The 20589-nt window shown below is 39.7% G+C and overlaps 1 protein-coding gene across 1 annotated transcript; it reads right to left on the reverse strand.

Moving 5' to 3' along the window:
* Nucleotides 1-13933: 13933 nt before the first annotated feature.
* LOC135652651 (GEM-like protein 1) lies at nucleotides 13934-17904 on the reverse strand. The gene is made up of 4 exons (XM_065173743.1): nucleotides 17419-17904; nucleotides 17223-17324; nucleotides 15981-16255; nucleotides 13934-14312 (listed from the first exon to the last, which is right to left on the reverse strand). Exons 1-4 carry the CDS (start codon nucleotides 17678-17680, stop codon nucleotides 14139-14141), a joined length of 813 nt encoding a protein of 270 aa, XP_065029815.1. The 5' UTR covers nucleotides 17681-17904; the 3' UTR covers nucleotides 13934-14138.
* Between the last annotated feature and the right edge of the window lie 2685 nt (nucleotides 17905-20589).

Consider the following 20589-nt stretch of genomic DNA (forward strand, 5'->3'; position numbering starts at 1 on the left):
GGCTTGACATCCATTTTCAAGTCTTATATTTCAAATGTGAAAGATAACAATCATAGCAATTCATCACATGGCAAGATATCAATTTGTAATATTACGATGTAAGCTCTAGATATCTTAACATGATGCAAATATGGCAATCATAGTAATTTATTCTATCATCAATTTACCACATATTTCTCCCCCTTTGTCATCAACAAAAAGGAGAACGATTCATGCATATAGTAATAAGTGTGGTAAAGATTCATATTATTTTTCAACCATAAGATACCATTCATACAAATTATTTTTCAAGCAATCATGACATAGTATCATTCAAAAGTCCATTAAGGAGATAGCTTTCATTACTTCTTCCTTATTTGTTATTAACGTTTTGCATGAAGGAGGAAAGCCATTGTGAACTAACTTTGAATGAAGTTAAAAATGATAAGAGATTAAATCATGCTTCATTTTTATAAGAATCAAGATATACATGTGAAATTAAATTCTTACAAGTGTTCATTTAAAAAAAAATCTTCCTTCATCAAGAGGAATTGCTTTATCAAATTCATTGCAAGTGTTCAATTAAAAATCATTTTTCACAAGGTAAATCCATGAGAGATGCATTTGTTAATCAATTCCATATGTCAAAAATCATAGAGCATTGATATGAAATAAACTTGATATGACATAGGCTCATGAAAGCTCCATTCAAGAAATATATTTAGTTCGGAAGAGAAATACAAAATCATGCATTGTTAGGATAAAAAAAGTCTGAAAATAAAGTTTAACAAATTCGGACAAAGTTTTGCCATAGCTTTTCAAACATAATCATGAAGGTAAAACATGCTTGTCATCATGGAAATCAAGACACATAATTTCCAACATGTTATTGAAGCATATAATCATATAAAATTCATATCATAAGATTTTCAGCATTAAGTGATTGATCATAGAATCAAGAAAGTCCGAAAAACCAATTTAATAAGTTCATGCATTCGGACAAATCAACATTTCTAATTCTCTTCTAATGAAATCAAATTGTTCTTCACTTAAAGGCTTTGTAAAAATATCAGCTAGTTGATGTTTAGTATCAATGAACTCTATAATTACATCATGATTAGTGACATGATCTCGTATAAAGTGATGTCTAATATCAATATACTTTGTTCTTGAGTGTTGAATGGGATTATTTGTTAAGCATATTGCACTTGTGTTATCACATTTAATATGAATATTTTTAAGATGAACTTTATAATCTTCTAATGTATTTTTCATCTACACAACTTGTGCACAACATGCACTAGCTACAATATATTCACCTTCAGTTGTTGATAGTGCAATCGAGTTTTGTTTCTTAGATGACCAGGAAACAAGGGCATGTCCTAAAAATTGACATGTTCCTGATGTTCTTTTTCTATCTAGTCTACACCTAGCAAAATCCGTATCAGCATAAGCAATTAGCTCAAAATTCTTGGATTTTGGATACCATAATCCTAGATTTGTGGTACCTTTAAGATATCTAAGTATTCTTTTAATTACCTTGAGATGAGATATCTTAAGATTCGATTGAAACCTAGCATAAAGTCCTACACTGAACATGATATCTGGTCTAATTGCAGTGAGGTAAATTAAACTTCCTATCATACCCCTATAAGTTTTTTGATCAAAACTTTCTCCACTTTCATCAATTTTTAACTTAGTGGAGGTGCTTATAGGAGTGTTGATAGCTATTGAGCTATCCATATTAAATCTTTTTAGCAAATCTAAAGCGTATTTAGTTTGACTAATAAAGATGTCATTGCTTAGTTGCTTAATTTGTAAGCCTAAAAAGAAGGTTAATTCTCCTATCAAACTCATTTCAAATTCAAGGCTTATAGTTTTAGCAAAAGATTCACAAAGAGATTCGTTCGTAAAACCGAAGATAATATCATCAACATAAATTTGAACAATGAGAAAATTATTTTCAAAATTTTTGATAAACAATGTAGTATCGACCCTGCCTTTAGAGAAATTATTTTCAATAAGAAAAAAACTAAGTCTCTCATACCAAGCCCTTGAGGCTTGTTTTAAACCATAGAGAGCTTTAGTTAATTTAAACACATGATTAGGGAGACTATTATTTTTAAATCTAAGAGGTTGTTCAACATAAACTTCTTCGGAAATAAAGTCATTAAGAAAAGCGCTTTTAACATCCATTTGAAACAACTTAAAATTATTACTACTAGCATAGGCAAGGAGCATCCTTATGGCTTCTAATCGAGCCACAAGAGTGAAGGTTTCTTCGTAATCGATACCTTCTTCTTGGTTGAAACCTTTGGCCACTAATCTAGCCTTGTTTCTAACCATGATACCATATTCATCTTGCTTGTTTCTAAAAACTCATTTAGTACTAATAACTAAATGGTCATTTGGCCTAGAAACAAGCTTCCACACCTTATTTATCTCAAATTGATTTAACTCATCTTGTATTATGATAATCCATGAATCATCTTTTATGGCTTCGTCAATACATTTAGGTTCAATTTGGGAGAGAAAAGTGGTGTTGGCACAACAATTTTTAAGAGAAGAACGTGTTTGAACCCTCTTAGATGTGTCTCCTATGATTAGCTCCTTAGGATGAGCATCTACATACTTCCAATCCTTAGGTAAGGATGTTTCAGAAGTGGATGCATCCAAGTTGCTAGTTGGAGAAGGGGTTTCATTTAAATTCAAAGTATTGAAATTAACATCATCATCAAAATTATTTTTCTTGATTTCGGAAATCTCATTGAAAACAACATGAATAGATTCTTCTATAATTAAAGTTCTTTCATTGAAGATACGAAATACTTTAGAAATCGAAGAATAACCAAGAAAAATTCCTTCAATGGATTTAGCATCAAATTTTCCTAAGGCATCTTTTTCATTCAATATAAAGTACTTACACCCAAAAACTTTAAAATATGAAACATTGGGTTTTTTGTTGTTCCACAACTCATAAGGGGTTTTGGTGAGTAAAGGTCTTACTAGAATTCTATTCATAACATAACATGTCGTGTTTACAGCTTCGGCCCAAAAATATTTGGGTAGACTATGTTCATTCAATATGGTTCTTGCTATTTCTTGTAAATTTCTATTCTTTCTTTCTACTACTCCATTTTGTTGAGGATTTCTTGGAGTAGAGAAGTTGTGGTTGTATCCATTATATTCACAAAATTCTTGAAAATCACAGTTTTGAAATTCACCACTGTGATCACTTCGAATTGATGAAATCATAGAACCCTTTTCATTTTGAACAAGTTTACAAAACTTGGTGAAATATCTAAAGCATTCACTTTTGTGTTTCAAGAAATAAGTCCATATGTATCTACTATAATTATCTACAATAACAAAAGTGTATTTGCTACCTCCTAGGCTTGATGTAGATATTGGTCCGAATAAGTCCATATGGATTAATTGCAAAGGTCTAGAGGTGCTTATTTGATTCTTAGATTTAAGGCTACCCATTATTTGTTTTTCTAATTGACAAGCATCATACACATTATGTTTAATGAACTTGATATAAAGAATTTGTCTTACAAGTTCTTTGGATGAAATTTGGGTGATTAGTTTCATGCTGGCATGACCTAATCTCCTATGCCAAAGCCAAGCATCGTTATTCAAAACCGAAAAATACATTTCATTACAAAGATCATTGATGTCAATGGTGTATATGTTTAATGAACTTGATATAAAGAATTCGTCTTACAAGTTCTTTGGATGAAATTTGGGTGATTAGTTTCATGTTGGCATGACCTAATCTCCTATGCCAAAGCCAAGCATCGTTATTCAAAACCGAAAAACACATTTCATTACAAAGATCATTGATGTCAATGGTGTATATGTTATTTTGTTTTAATGCAATCATAGATGTGTTTTTGTGTGATTTTTCAATGATGCAAGCATTAGATTCAAATTTGATAATATATCCTTTATCACACAATTGACTAATGCTCAAGAGGTTATGTTTTAAACTATCAACTAACAAAACATCTTCAATAAAGAAGTTGGATTTGTTACCTACGGTTCCTTTGCTAATGATTTTACCCTTGTTGTTGTCTCTGAAGGTGACATAGCCTTCGTCTATGCTAGAGAGCTAAGAAAATTGAGATGGATCTCTAGTCATATGCCTTGAGCATCCACTATCAAGGTACTATCTCTTGTTCCTAGCTTGTGGTGATGTATGTTTCTACAAAAAAGAATGATTTTTAGGTACCCATTTAATTTTGGGTGCCTTAAAAACCGATCTAAATTGTTTGTCATGTTGCATGGAGTTCTTTATGGTTCCTTTTGGAACCCAAATCAATTTGTTAGGGCTAATCTTCTTGAATGGACAATGATAAGTTTTATGTCCATGTTTGCAACAAAAGTTATATTTGTTTTGGTGTGAAACATGCAACATAGGGCCTTTAATAAAAGTGGTTGGAACTTGGTGATGACTTCTCACAAATCCGATTCCACTTCTTTTAGGAACATGACCCTTATTTGTAAGGATCATATTTAAAGACTTGCTACTAACCTCGAATTTCTTCAAGGTGTCCTTGAGTAGCAAGTTCTCCTTTTGGAGAGTTTTTAAATCATGACATTTCGTACATAGAACTAAACTATTATTATGTTTAATTTTTAATTTATTGAAATTACTAACAAGAATATCATGCTCCTTTTTTAACAATTTATATTTTCTACTAATTGTTTTGCATTCATCAAATAAATCATGGAAAGCATTTAATAATTTATCAAAAGATAAATCTGCATCAATTAAATTTGATACCTCCTCTCCGATTGCCATGAGTGCATAATGAGCAACTTGCTCAGTATTGGACTCCTCTTCTTCGGATGCGCTTGAGTCATCCCACGTTGCTTTGAGCACCTTCTTCTTTGATATTCTCTTCTTGGCTTGGGGACAATCACTTTTATAGTATCCTGGCTTCTTGCATTCATAGCAAATAACTTGGTCCTTTTTTGGTTCAAATTTATTTTTAGTGTCATTTTTAAATTTGTTTCTTTTAATAAATTTTTTAAAATTTCTTATTATAAGTGCTAAGTCATCGTCAAAGTCCTCATCACTTGAGTTTTCTCTCAAGTGGTCTTCTTGAGTTCTAAGTGTCATATCCTTTCTATTCTTTAGAAGGGTGTCCTCATGCTCTTCATGAGTTTTGCAAGTCATTTCGTAGGTCATTAATGACCCAATTAATTCTTTAAGAGGAAAATTATTTAAATCTTTAGCCTCTTGAATAGTAGTGACTTTAGGGTTCAAACTCTTGGAAGGGATCTTAGAATTTTATTAACGAGCTCGAAATCCGAAAAACTTTTACTGAGCCCTTTTAGACCATTGACGACTGTTGAATCTCGTATTTTGATGATGAAACCACTTGATATATGTTTATGATTTAATCTGTGTTTTGAGTGACATAGGATGCTTCGATCAGGATGGGACAATTAAAGCAGGAAAAATCATGTTGTGCCGGAAAAACATGTCAGAAGATTGGACGTCGGGCCGGTGGATCGGTCGACGTATCGACAGAAGGCTTCAGGCCGTGGACTCGAGCATCGGGCCAAGAAGAGTGGGTATTGTGCCAATGATATCGGAGTTGCGGGGTCAACTGGGCGATTGGGCAATAGGCCGCAGGAGAGGACGATGCGCCGAATAATCGAACGAAGCGTCGAGGGACCAATGACATGCCGAACAACTTGGTTAATTGCTTAGGATTAATTGTCTCGATCGAAGTTTTATTTTACATGTGCAGGATTAACTACGATGGAAGAAAGACATGCAGCAGGAGTTGCGCCGGAGTCAAGACCATAATCACGTTAGGGGTTCGAGAGTTCGACGGAAGTCCAGATGGTCGTCGGAGGTTCTACGGGAATAAATCCGAGAAGTCCAAGAGCTTGCCAAAGAAGCTTGTCGGAACTCACCAAGTGGATCGTCGCAAGTCCAGGAGTTTGCCGGAAGTCCACCGGAGCATCACCGAAGGTTCGTCGGATGTTCGCCGGAAGTTCGCCGGAAGCTCGCCGGAAGAAGCGATTGACGCACCGGAGCAAGTTGCAGTAAATGTCTTAAGAAATATTGTAGTTAGCATTTAGATTAAGTTAGGAATAGGAGGTGATCCCATTAACTTAATCTGGGGGCAATTGGGCCATTGATAGACCCAAATTGGGCCGAATGGATCAACCCATTCGGACCAGAATTCTTGCTAGGCAATGGCACCACTAGGGTCGGCAGTGGCACCGCCCAGGAGATAGTCTCCCAGGAAAGCTGGGCAATGCAATCACCTGGGCTCAGTCTCCGAGCGAGACTGGGCGGTGCAACCGCCCCTGATAGGCGGTGGAACCACCTGAGCTCGGTCTTCGAGCTCTGCCAAGCGGTGCAACTGCTCTTGACAAGCGGTGGAACCACTTGAGCTCGGTCTCCGAGCTCTGCCAGGCGGTGCAACTGCCCTTGACAGGAGGTGGCACCACCTAAGTACTCAGTCTCCGAGCGAGGTTGGGCGGTGCAACCGCCCCTGACAAACGGTGGCACCACCTAGAGGCTCAATCTCCGAGCTCTGTCAGGCAGTGCAACCGTCCTAGTCAGGCGGTGGAATCGCCAGACCCCGGAATTCCGGGAGATGACAGTTTTGAGCTCGGAATTCAAACTGGTTTGGGGCCTATAAATACCCCACCCTTTCAGCAATGAAAGGGCACCCAAATGCACTGAAATCTTGATTCTTATTCTATGATTTTTAGAGCTCAAAAGTGTTGTAAAGGCTAAAAGTTCTCCTTCCTCTTTTCTTCCAAGTTCTGATCTTTCAAGAGAGGAGAGAAAAGTTTATAAGGGTTGTCTCCTAAGCCCGTCAAAAGGAGTGAAATTGTAAAAGGGTGGTTGGCCTTCGCCTATTGAAGGAAGGCCTCTAGTGGACGTCGGTGACCTCGTCGGTGGAGGAAGCCAAAAGTGGATGTAGGTCAAGATTGACCGAACCACTCTAAATCTCGGTTTGCATTTACTTTGAGCATCTTATCTTTACTGCAAACCTCCTCAATAGTTTACTGCATTCTGCTCATTTACGAACGTGGTTCATAGTTAAGTATTTTCCGAATCTGTGTTTAGACGGAAATCGGTTTTATCATACGAACATCACATTTCAGTTTGCGCTTACATTCTAATTTCCATCGTAACTGTAAACTGCCTCTATATCTTTGCTTTAATTGCATCTCGCTTGATCATAAGTTAAAGTGATTTACGAATCGGCTTTCTTATCGAAATCGCTTTTATCGTACGAACGTAGTTTTAATCGTCGAAAGTTTTCTGCTGCACTAATTCACCCCCCCCCCCCCCCCCCCCCTCTTAGTGCTCTTGATCCTAACAACAACATCTATAAAACGGGTGTACATGTCACCTATGATCTCGCTCGATTTCATTCGAAAAAGTTCATAAGAATATACTAAAAGATTGATTTTTGACTCTTTCACTCTACTCATACCTTCGTGAGTCACTTCGAGTGTATGCCAAATATCAAATGCAGTTTCATAAATCGAAACACGATTAAACTCATTTTTATCAAGTGCACAAAATAAGGCATTCATAGCCTTTGCATTTAGAGCGAAAGTCTTCTTTTCCAATTCATTCCAATCGATCATTGGAAGAGAAGACTTTGAAAATTCATTTTCAACAATATTCCAAAGTTTAAAATCCATGAAAATAAGAAAGATCCTCATTCGGGTCTTCCAATAAGTGTAGTCCGTCTCATTGAACATGGGTGGACATGTAATAGAGTGACCCTCTTAGTTTCCGGCATATGCCATCTCTCTTAGGTTTTAATCCAACTGAGAGTGAACCCGCTCTGATACCAATTGTTATGATCAAGAGCACTAAGAGGGGGGGGGGAGGGGGGGGAGTTGATTTAGTGCAGCAAAAAACTTTCGTCGGTTAAAAAGACTTGTGTACAAAAATCATTTCGGAAAGATCTTTAAAGTTAAGAGTAAGCGGAAGTGTAGTTGATGTAAATCAATGTAGGCAGTTTACAGTTAAGATAAAGAGCAGAATGTAAATGCAAACCGAGATTTAGAGTAGTTCGGTCAACCTTAACCTACTTCCACTTTTGGCTTCCTCCTCCAACGAGGTCACCGATGTCCACTAGAGGCCTTCATTCAATAGGCGAAGCCCAACTACCATTTTACAGCTTTTCTCCTTTTGATGGGCTTAGGAGATAACCCTTACAAGTTTTCACTCCTCTCTTGAATGATCATGACTTAGAAAGAAAAGAGGGAGAGGAACTCTAGCCTTTTACAACACTTTTAAGCTCTCAAATACTCAGAATAAAAGCAAGCTTTCGGTGCCCTTTCATGTAGGAAAGGGTGGGATTTATATAGGCCCCAATCAGTTTGAATTCGGAGCTTAAAAGTGTCCATTCCCAGATTTCTGGGGTCCTGACAGTACCACCGCCATAACTGGGTGGTACTACCGCTTGTTATCTATCACTGAGTGGTACTACCACTCAGTCTGGGTGGTACTATCGCCTGACATCGCTTGGAGATCGAGCTTAGGCGGTACCACCGTTGGCAACAATAACTACTGGTAGTACCACCGTCTGACAGGGGCGGTACTACTGCTTAGAACTCCTGGGAGACCGAGTCTCCTAGGTAGTACCATTACCGGCCAGGAATTCTGGGTCTGAATGGGCTGATCCATTCGGCCTAATTTGGGTCTGCCAAGGGCCCAATTGGCCCCAACAAACTCCCGGCGATGCTCCGACGAACTCCCGGCAAACTCCTAGACTTCTCAGATTATTCCCGTAGAACCTCTGACGATTGTTTGGACTTTCGACGAACTCTCGAACCGCTTCCCTTTCTTCTTGTTTTACCTACTCATTACAATTTCATATTTCTTTTATCATCTTGTCTAGAAAATGGCTCCTAAAAGATCAAAAGGGAAAAGGATTGAAGGAGATTCATATGACCACGATCTTTTTAAATCCAAAGAAGAAGCCCTTAGGTTTCTAAAATTTGAAACAAGATGTATCCATAAGGGTAAACACGTTGATCTCGATGAACTAGGAGACTTAGAACCCATTAGGTGGTTTGCTCATCTAGAGGCCCTACCTCTCTTACAAATAGATGAACCAATTTATCCTAGGTTAGTTAGGCTCTTTTATGCAAACCTATGGGTAGATAACGATAGCCTAAGTACTTACCTTTTAGGAACACAAATTAGGATTTTTGATAATACTATTTGTGAACTAATTGGAATCACTGAAAAAGATAGGGGCTGCTATTTTAGAGGAAAATGGGATGTTAATATAATAGGAGCAACTTACACCGAAGCTGTCGAAACCATTTTTGCAAACTCGGACCTCGGAATAATACCCAAGAGTTGCGAACACTTACTACCTTTTAACTCTAAGATTCTTCATCATATCATAACAAGCATGCTATTCCCTAAGCAATATCATCTTGATGAAATGAGTCTAATAGAGATAAGCACCATGTATTGGATTATGACCAGTCAACATAACTGTTTTGGATACTCAATACGACAACACATGCAGGATATTACAGCTAAAGATACTATGTTGCCATATGGGGGGTTAATCACTAGATTTCTTCGTGCCTATGACATTTGCATCCCACCCGATAAAGAAACAATTCAAAGTGATAGATATAACATCATCAATAAAAATCTACTAAAGAGACTTAGGTACACATTTAACAATGGAATATAGGTAAGGCAACCTAGAAGGACTGATCCTATTCCTCCACTAGTAGAACAACCAGAAACACCAATTTTTAGGGGAAATGAATCTCCTCCTCCTAGTCCCTTTGGTGCAACACCTTCAGCTCCTATTTCATCCTCTGAAGGACTCATTATGGCAGAACTATCTCAGATCAAATTCCAACAAGACCAACTCAAATCGCAGCAAGAACAAATTCAACTCCAGCAAATTGAAATTTTGAAGGAACTACGACAACTAAATCAAAAAATAGATGTTATGTATTAGCACTATGGATTACCTCCTAAGGATTGATGTATCTTTTTATTCTGTTCTGTTTACTCTTATTATCAAGTTCCAAGCTGGTCATCTTTTGAACGAAAACTGAACCTTCTTTTTAAATATATTTTTAAAATTCTGGATATATGCTTCTGGATGAATGTTGATTTTTCCTTTTAAGATGAATTCTAGATAAGTATTTTTGGCAAATTTGAATGATTAATCTTAATGCTGAATCCTTTCTCTAATGATTTTATGATCACAAATTGCGTGCTTCAAAGTCTCGTCTCCTTTCTTTGTTGATTACAAAGGGGGAGAAAAGTGATGACCTGTACCATTTTGATAGCATGACTTATATGAATTGTAAAAGCTTGTGTGATACAAATGTCTTATATGCCTTGCAAAATCTTTGAGAATATCGCAAGATTGATTGATCATATTGAAAGCATGCCTCACATCTATATCATGAAATTCATGTTGAAAATCTTTATCTCTTGTCATAGTAAAAATTGCCCTTATCATTAGACTTGAAAATGATTTTCATCGAAATTTCGTATTTACTTATGCTTAATGAGAATAACGATAAGTTCTACGGTTAGAACTTATCAGTTTATGCTTGAATTCAATGGGATAGAATTCAAGTGTTTTTATCTTCTCATAATATGGCATATAGATAGGGGGAGTTATGTTTAACTCCGTCATCAATTGATTGTCATCATCAAAAAGGGGGAGATAGTTGAATCTCGGATTTTGATGATAAAATCAATTGATGGGTTAATTGATCTAATCTATATTATTGAGTTAAGTGTGCAGGATTAACTACGATAACCAGAAAACATAAAGCAAGAATACCGGAGTCAAGTTCGATGGACGTTTGAAAGTCCGAAGAATCGTCGAAGATGCTACCGGAACCAACCGAGAAGAAATCGGGAACTTGTCGAAATTTTCGGAAGTTCGCCAAAGAGATCGTCGGAGGTTCGCGGAGATCACCGAGAAGGCTCGGCTACTCGTTAAAGTCATCATAAGATCAGGAGCTTGCTGGGAGTCCGTCGGAAGAAGTTCGTCGGAAAGCTCGCCGGAACAAGACTCGACGTTCGCGGTTGAAAACTTGCTTAGGATTTTTTTTTTTTGTTATGTAGTTCACATGTAATTAGAATTAGGATTAAGAGATAATCCTATATCCTGGTTAGGGGCCAACTGGGCCCAAAATTAGACTTGGTTTGGGCTAAATTTAAAGCCCAACTAGTGAACCGAAGGGTTTGGCGGTGGCACCGCCAGACTAGGCGGTTGCACCGCCCAGCACCCGAGAGCTGGGCGATGGCACCGCTTGGCTGGGCGGTGGCACCGCCAGTCCATTGTCAGTGTCAGAAACTGATAGGCGGGGGCACCGCCACTGATAGGCGGTGGCACCGCCAGCATCGGGAACCAAAGAGAATTCAAATTTTGGAGCCCAAATTTGAATCCTCTTAAGGCCTATAAATACCCCTCAAATCTCAGTTGAGATCATAACTTTTTGAGAAGTAATTGATTGAGAGAAAGGTCTTAGAAAAGTCTTAGCAAGTCTTGTTTTCAATTTGCTAGTGTTCACCTCCTTCTTTCTTGCTGAAAATCTGTAAGAGAGTGAACCGCTTGTAAAAAGTTGTAAGAGGGGTATTTACCCTTCCCCTTCAAGAGATTTGCTAGTGGAAGGTGGCAGCCTCATCGCATAGGGGCCTCGCAAGTGGATGTAGGTCATTTGACCGAACCACTTTAAAATCGGCATGATCTCTAGTTTGCATTTACTTATTGTCATTTATATTACTACAAACCATTTGCACTTTGATGCTCTACTTCTTTGTCTCCTTCTTACATATTCCTTCAAGTTAAAACGCAATCGAAACGGTTTCAAACGAAACGTTGCTTTTATCGTACGAAGTTTCTGAAAGTGTTTAAATCGTCAAAAGTTTATCATACTTTACCGCTGCACTAATTCACCCCCCCCTCTTAGTGCCACTCCGATCCTAACATGGTGGTGCACGATAATGAAGAGAGAACCCGCTGTGCGAGGAGGTGCATCATCGCTGCATCTACTATGTGGATTACTATTAGAGAGGAGTTTGCGAGAGCTCCTTCTCATGGACTAAGATCTATGATTTATGGGATATACGATCTCCCCTAGATAAGAACGTCTCAACCACTTGATGTGGTTTTATCGTTTTGAGTTGTATACTCCTGGTCATCACTCGGTGATCCAATGTCTTTGTTTTGGGAAATCAATTTTGTTTCTATTTTCCATTGCGCAAGTGTTACTCTCCGAAGGTTTCCCAACACTGCCATGGTGAAGCATCAAAACTGGTGCCCTCTCTTGGGAGCAGCAAAAGGAGAGCCTGTCGTCTACCTCTTGAAGCGGAAGTGGGAGGTAAAAAAATTAGAGAAGAAATGAACTCTTAGAGTGGAAGGGGGAGATTAGAGAAAAACAAACCCGCCACCCCAGAAGCCTGCTACAGTGGAGCCGATAATCCCGCCATGGCGATCGATTCAAGACTCGCTATGACAAAAGCTGCCATGATGGAATGAGGCAGCCATAACAAATGTTCGATGGGTAAACAAGATATTGCATGTCTCCAATGATTAGATCGAGAAACCCAACTCACACTAGCATGAGCTGGCCACAAGACTTGGCCCTCGACTCAACGGTCGGGCAGACCGACGAAAGATGCTCGAAACGCATGAATCACGAAGTCCGATAAAGCCAAATAATATGTCTCGAATCCCGTGTTAGAGCCCCAAGCACACCTTCTAGGGAGACAAATGACAGAGAAAGCAATGGCATGAGCATTGCACTGCTGACTCTCACAATCATGGATCACCACTTGGAATCAACATGCACACAAGGGCTTGTCCAACCCCCTCACATGGTTGTCAACTAGAGTACGAACCCCGAGGAAGTCGCATGAGTTGACCATCAAAACAGAGCGATCAAACCCATCCTCTCAACTTCCCCCTCGATTGCATCACCGATTGCTAATGGCCCGTCACCCTTGGCTATGATTTCGGAAGGGCTCGCACAGTTAATCGCAGGAAGCATTAATCCTAGATGACGTGGCCCAACTCTCCCCCCCAAGCGCCTGACACCAAGTCCCATTCCCTGTCCACCTCATGCATGCTCTCGCCTTGACAGACGACGTGCCCCTAGTCATCTTTCCCAAACACAACTGACAGGGAAACATGTTCACTAGTCGTCGACATAATGAACCCCAGATGATATGAGAGGCTCGAGGGAGGCAAGCAGCTAGCCACCCTCTACCTACAAACCAGGTATAAAAAGCCAACCCTCAAAACTAGAGGAGGCAAACAAGCTCATCCTAAACTCTTTTGAGCTCTACTAAACCTCTCCACTTACTCTACTGACTTAAGCATTAGAGGGGTCGGATTATGATACACCCGATCATTTGTGTAGGACATAGATGCATCTAAGGAGTACCTCAAAGCAACACAAAGCATTTCCAGACGAAGCATAGACACTCCTCGAGACGACCCTGAGCTTCCTTCAACAAACGAGCCACACCTAGGGACACGTTGGGAGTCCACCTGTCACCTCAATCTCACCCACTTAATCCACGCAAGCTTCTCGGATGGGTCTGCACCTTAGGACAGAACAAGACTGCTAACTCTTCGATCAACAACACCAAGGCAACAGCAATAACCATCAATCTAATATCATATATATAACTGGAAAACGCATGCCCAAACATTTTAGATCACAGCTAGCAATTCATATTATCATGTAGGACACTTCGAGGTATCACAAACCGTACCTTATTAAAATGTAATGCTTGCTTATGAATGTTGATTGCAATTACCGTTTCAAAAGGAGCCTTCGAGGGTGCCTCCTCCGTGGGATCAACTTATAATAATGGAGGAAGACATGGATACGGAGTTCTCAAATCCAGAGTTCATACATGTCAACCACTAGTGTAGGACACATGAGCTTAGATACATTTCAAGGATCAATTATCTTGCTCTACGGCACAGACAACAAATCATCTCACTTGAAGTTTTACTGTACTGTTCAGAAGGTGCAGAGTGGTCAAATTATTTATGTTACACCATCTTCCTCTGCAAGTTACAGATTTTGTAGTGTCATTGATGATTGTCCAAAATGTAAATATTTTCTGATCAAGTATGTGCCGAGAGCTATAGTATCAGTAGAGCCTCGCTAAGATTCTTGAGAGCCTTCTCATACGAAATGAATCCCATGAACCAGAATTCGTGGTTGCCCACGGTGACAATTTGGATGTATTTATCTGAAGGGTTCCTTGGGTTTGCGGAGGGATTGACTGCCGTCAACTGATCCAGAGGAACAACAACCTGCACATTCATGTAATTTGAACATATTAAAATTCTGCACGCCAGATTAAAGTAAGAAACAAACTGTGGGACCTTGCAAACTGGGAAAAGAAAGAGTATATATTCAGGATCAGAAGCTGGTGTCTAATATCTTGAGTTCTTGATAAATTTTCAACCATTTGACAATATGTTCATACGACAACTTTTTGATAGAAGATGGTGAAAATCAGTAAAATCAATGTTCACTCCTTGTAACAAGGCCACTTGCTGCAGTGGAGCTAATAACCAGGGGAAGCTAACCCATTTCACCATTTTCTACTAGTACTTATTGCACATTTATTTTCTTCACATATCCATTTTAGCTATCTGCTAAAGAAGATCACAGTTCAACAAAATTAGAACAGCAGCATATTAGGTGTTAGCTAGCTATAAGGGGCAAAGCTGATGCAATATTTTTAGTACAGCACAAGTGCATGAAAACATCCTTTGGGTTTATGCCCCAATGCAAACATTCTTCTGGTTTACTATATCTTCTGTGTAACCACACAAATTATCAGTCAAACCTGATAATCAAGTGCTTATTAAAGAAAAAGTAGTCATGTGTATAATTAGTGAGCAATTAGTATCCACATTTTTTATTTTTAGCCACACATGTTCAACCAAAAACTGATTTACAATTTTAGAGTAATCAACCTATTATGATGCAGGCGACTCCACATGGTGGGTGCAAACCCATGCAGCAGCAGCAGTAGAGAAGCAGTGGCAGCAGCATGTGGGCCACAAACAAGAAGCAACAGCATCAACATAATAGGTTGATTACTAATTGAAACAGGGAGCAAACACAAGCTCTGAACTTATACCAACCACTGAAATGACAGTTATACCCTATACCTCATCTAAGAACAAGTCAGCGACTCCCTAGAGAAGACAGATAACCAACTGAAACGACTGTTATACCCTATACCTCATGTAAGATCAAGTCAGTGACTCCCCAGAGGAGACAGATAACAAGAACAGTTCCCTTAATAAGACTATTACAAGGGTCAAAATCCCCTGCTTCTCTTCCCACAACACTGGACCACTAAAGCCTAGTAAATGACATTCAACCAAGGCTAAATTAGGACAAAGCAAAATCCTATCTATAAGCAAAACACACAACTCAAATCCTATCTCATGTAGGATATGTAGAGGTTAAAAATTCATTGACTCAAGCCTGCTATTTTTTTATCTAAAACATAAAAATTCTGGTTTTATTTAATTGTTTATCTTATGTTACTATCATGGTTGGGTTACTTCATCAAAGCTCAACATTCTAGTTCAGCATATTTGCTTGTTGGTTAATATCAGATTTCACTTATTTAATTAGATTACTATATGTTGCACGGCATAAAATAGATTTTCTCATAGATCTATTAGTATTAGGTTAACCTATGCCAATTTATGTAAATGATTGTTTGTAAATTTCACCTATACTATCCCTTCCAAAGAAAGGGCCACTATAATGAAGATCAAGCACAGTGTTTGGTATACAGCCAAATCCTGAAGTCTTGAGCTGTGACTGATCTTAACAGAAATATACCAAAAGTAACAATATTCCCATTTCAAAAGATCTAAACTAGTCATGCAAGTCATCTGTACATCAACATACTCAATTGCAAAACAGATGAAGGATGAAGTTTAGAGGCACACCTTATAGTATGCCCACTCTTGTTGACCACTGGAGATAATGCGACAGAAAGGATTGTCACTGCAAAATGCAATCCTAGCAGTAGATAAGTACAATATTCCTATCACAGGCCCTGCTGAAGTAGAGAGATAACAGGCATATGCCTTCTTAAGCTGTTCTCCTGGAAAAATACCAAATGTTTGTTGAAAAACCTTGTCATTTCCACCTTCTGCAAACACTTTTGTTCCTTGTGCAAGCCTAGCCAAGGCTGCATCAGTGACATTAGGACTCGTTTTAACTGTCAAACAAACAAGAATAAGAAAATTAACAAAAGAAACTCACATTGCTATATCAGCTAAAACCTAAAACTATAGGTGCAAGTTCCAGATATTTGGCTTATTGAGTTGTTTATGCTATTACTTCATTTAGTGCCTCCTTACAGGAAAGGATCCATTTCATGGACATCATGAATATTGCTTCAAAGAAAAACATTCTAGAGGAGTGCTTTGAATGATAGTCAATTAAATGTAGTAATTAATTGGATTTTTTTAAGACATACTTGTTAGAGAAAAAACAACTAATCAGACCCTCAACCACTCCCAAATCCAAAACCATACGCCAATGAATTAAAATCATTGGTCAAATACCAGTTTTGGCAACCATTCAGACTGAAATAATCCTGGTATACTAGGTGGTAAACCAACTTGTGCTGCTCAATATCATCAACAAAATTATTATTGATTAAATACCAATCTGTATTTAGATTGTCAAATGTTGGTATTCAATCTGGTCAATCAGAATGGAGGAGAAGTAAAATAACAATGATTTACATGGTAACTTCTTAAACAGACAGAAAATAGTATTCACAAATATACAAAATTTGCATTGGTGCCTTGTAGAAAGTCAATTAAAGAAGAGATCATCAACAAAACCAAAGAATCATTTATTACCAACACAAATAGTGCTTCCTAGTTCCAATTAGAACATAGCTTACAAATGCAACATCATTCAACTTTCCTTCTTCTCCACATCAATGTCAGTGCTATCTCTCAGTAAATGTGAGACAATTATAGTGCATCTTTCTTTTGGTAGTAGAAGGGTCCTTTAACCCTCTAAAAATTTTCTCTATAGAAAGATGTAGAGGAACACCTTTGGCCTCTCTGGTAATTCCTTAAGAGGTAGCAGTATACAGTTTCCAGATTCGAGCGACAAGGGTTTTAATACAATGCATGAAACAAAGATTTAAGAGGAAGAAAGAAACGTACGGTGGTGCCAGAAATTTCCTGCAGCGCCCCCTGCCTTTTTTGTGGTGTCTTCCAACTTCTTCCCGCATCGGCCCAACAGTGTGAGGATCGTTGCTTTGGGGCCTAAGTGAATGAAACAAAGAAAGAAAATTTTGAGGAGGAAGAATACAAACCAAAAATAAAAGAAGAGACTTTCTTGATGCGATCGTCCACGCACTCTTGGTAGGAACAGGGGAAACATTCACGTAAGGGTTGCCACTGGCGCTGCTACTGTTGGGAACAGGGAAAGTAGCCACATAAGGGTTGCCGGTCCTGTTGTTGTTCGTCGAGGAGGGCGACGGAATGTGCTCGAAGGTAACCCATCCGGCGGCCTGATGAGCGTACGGCGCAACCGGCGTGCCCATCACCCAGGCCCCCGGTGCCGCCTGCTGCGGCGGTGCCGGTGGCGAGGGCTGCATTCCAAGCTTGCCGTGGTCCATCAAGAAGCCACAACCCGAACAAATCGACGCTCCTCTTGTACGCGAGGGATGAGAAACAAAGATGATTCGATGGAGATTGATCGGCACCGATAAAGAAGAATCGCTTTCGGTAGGCGTCCGATCTGGAATTCCACGAGGAATCGAAGTCGCGAGTAGCTCGTTGGCCGACAAGGGCACGTCGGGGGGCCGCCAAGGGATTCGACTTCGCGTTGCCCGCGCGAGACGCAAGGTCGAGTGGAGTCGAACCCCAAACACGTGTGATTCTGCCGCGTGCTGGCACGCGTAAGGTCGTCGACCCGAAGGTCGAAATCATACTCCAAACAGCGTACTTAGCCCATAACATTTTGCCATCACATCTTGATCAGAACAGGAATTGCGTCTTGGGGATCGCCTGGCCATGTTGGATATGACATGAGCAACATACAAAACATCATACGAAACCAATAATATTTTGCCATCGCATCATCATTCGGTGGCCATGACTTGATCGGAACAGGAATTGCATCTTGGAGACCGCAGCTGATCACGATCGCCTGGCCGCGTTGGAGACAACACGAGGAAAAGACCGACATCATTTTCCAAACAGCAAACGTAGGCAATCATTTTGCATCATTTAGTGGGCTTGACTTCATCGGGCCCGCAATTGCATCTTGGAGCCCCGCAGCCGATCAGGATCGCCTGGCCGTGTTGTGCATAAACGAGCAAAAAGTCCGACATCAACACCATAAACAACATATTCAAACCAATAATGGTTTGCCATCACATCATCACTTGGTGGGGTTGCCTTTATCGGGACAGTAATTGCATCTTGGAGTCCCCAGTCGATCATGATTGCCTGGCCACATTGAGTATGACAAAAACAAAAGGCCGACGACACATGCCAAACAGCATATTTATCCAATAACGTTATGCCAACTCATCATCATCGGTGATCTTGATTTTATCGGGACAGGAATTGCATCTTGGGGCTCACAGCGGATCAGGATCGCCTGGCCACGTTGGGTATAACACGGGAAAGGGACTTGTTCGTTCCCCAAGCAAACCAATGCAACTACGACCCCACGTAGAAATTGTGCGTGAGAACTCCGCGTGCACATACAACTCATCAATGTTTTCTATCGTAAAACTACTAACATTAATAAAATCAAATAATATATATAATTAATTATGATTAGTAGTTGTTATTACACTAAAATCATACTGATGCGCCAGCTCAATTTGATTCAATGTCAAAAAGTGCATACCCTTCTTAAAGAGACGTTGTAGAGAGCTTACCTAAGGCACAAGCTTAAAGAACTTCCCAACTATGGAGAGAACAAACTGATTTAGAAAGACGGACCATGTTACTCATGTTACCCATGGGCGAGTCACCTTACAACGCTTCCTCAATCGTGTCGAGAATCCTACACGATAGGTCGGTGTTAGGGGGAGGTCTTGGCATGACCTCTTTGATGCTTAAGTTAGAGGGATAGAGAGTGAGGTAGTTATATTTAGGAGAGTGTGGTGTTCATCCGCTTGCCCTTGTTTAGCCTAGGGCTTGATTTTTATACCTAAGCACCTGATGACGAGGACGGAGATTGATAAGGTTCCCCCTACCCTACTCATTAGGTGCCATTAATGGAGGTGGCTTATCGACGCGTCGTCTGTTCAACTTTTTTGCTGCTTTGAGTCAAGTAGAAAGTAGTACCTCCTTTAATCATTCAGAAGGCAGTGTGAGGGAGGCGAACCATGTCGTCGACCATTAATGTAAGGGTGTGGCCCTTTCTTCAACCACAGTGTCAGCGAGGAGTGGTTCTTGCGAGCTCTCTTTAGGAAGCCGGGATAGGCAGGGATCATGGGTTAATCCCCTGTCGGTGACTACAAGGAGTTGGTGGGAGCTCTCATACTTTTGCTTAGGTGGCCAGCTTGGCCCAAGTGGCAAGATGAGTTGATAGTGCTAGTACTTTCCCTATCATTCGTCCCCCACCCCCCAAAAAGGTATTCTTCAAAGCTCTAAAAAGGAGGTCTCGAAATGCATCATTTTCTCTGTTTTTTGCACGCTTCGTGTTTCTATGTGGGCGTTGTTTTTGTTATGGGCCCATTGTTGAAGCTATCCAATGGAGCATATCGTATTCCCACGTGTGGTGAGTTTTTGTCCCGATAATAAGAGTGTTAGGAAATCTTAGGGGCGATATCACATGCGCAACGGAAGAACATAAAATAAAATTCTCAATTTCCAAAGATATGTTCGTCATTGTGCTAAGATTGGTGCACAAAAATCCATGAACAGAAAACCACATGTGAGATAGATTGTGTTACCTAGGGAGATCGTATATCCTTGAATCCCTATAGATCTCTAGGAGAGAGTGAAGGAGGTCAAGCACCATCCTCTTTAGCGGTGATCCACACAACAAGAGAGGGGGAGTAGAATAGGAGAGGAAGCAAAAGGCTTTAGCCTATGAACCACTGAATCCCTCCTATTTATAGAGGTCCCCTATCAACTTAACCCTAATGGATCCTCCCCTATTGGGTATTAGATCTCCATCCAACTAACCAAGCCTCTTAGATTAGTGGATCTCTATCCAATAATCTCTTATGGGCTCTTATTGGATCTTATCCATAGGATCTAATAATTTCGAGGCTTATTGAATATCCAATAAGATAGGGGCTCCAACGGATATCTCATATCTGAATCTCTACTCATCGTAATGCCTACCATATGTATGTAACCCTCTAGGCCCAATATCGAGCTGGCAGTTAGTCATATCTATCAAAACTCCTTCTAGTTTAGTAAATTATTATCTCCATAATAATTCACTCGACTCATCGACTACGAACGTACTAGGCTACTACGCCGCAGTCCCCAAACGATAAAGGGGAATCCAATCCATTGAACCTGTCTGCTCTCAGTTACCATGTACCTATAGTCC

This window comes from Musa acuminata, chromosome BXJ3-11 (assembly GCF_036884655.1).
Source record: "Musa acuminata AAA Group cultivar baxijiao chromosome BXJ3-11, Cavendish_Baxijiao_AAA, whole genome shotgun sequence".
In the NCBI taxonomy this organism is placed as follows: Eukaryota; Viridiplantae; Streptophyta; class Magnoliopsida; order Zingiberales; family Musaceae; genus Musa; species Musa acuminata.

Excerpts from the sequence above, each read along its gene's own strand:
- LOC135652651 (XM_065173743.1), bottom strand. The coding sequence starts at position 17,680 with ATGGACCACGGCAAGCTTGGAATGCAGCCCTCGCCACCGGCACCGCCG. Across the intron at positions 17,325-17,418 it reads TTCCCCTGTTCCTACCAAGA|GCCCCAAAGCAACGATCCTC; the intron begins GTGCGTGGACGA and ends TCATTCACTTAG. Across the intron at positions 14,313-15,980 it reads AAGAGTGGGCATACTATAAG|GTTGTTGTTCCTCTGGATCA; the intron begins GTGTGCCTCTAA and ends ATGAATGTGCAG.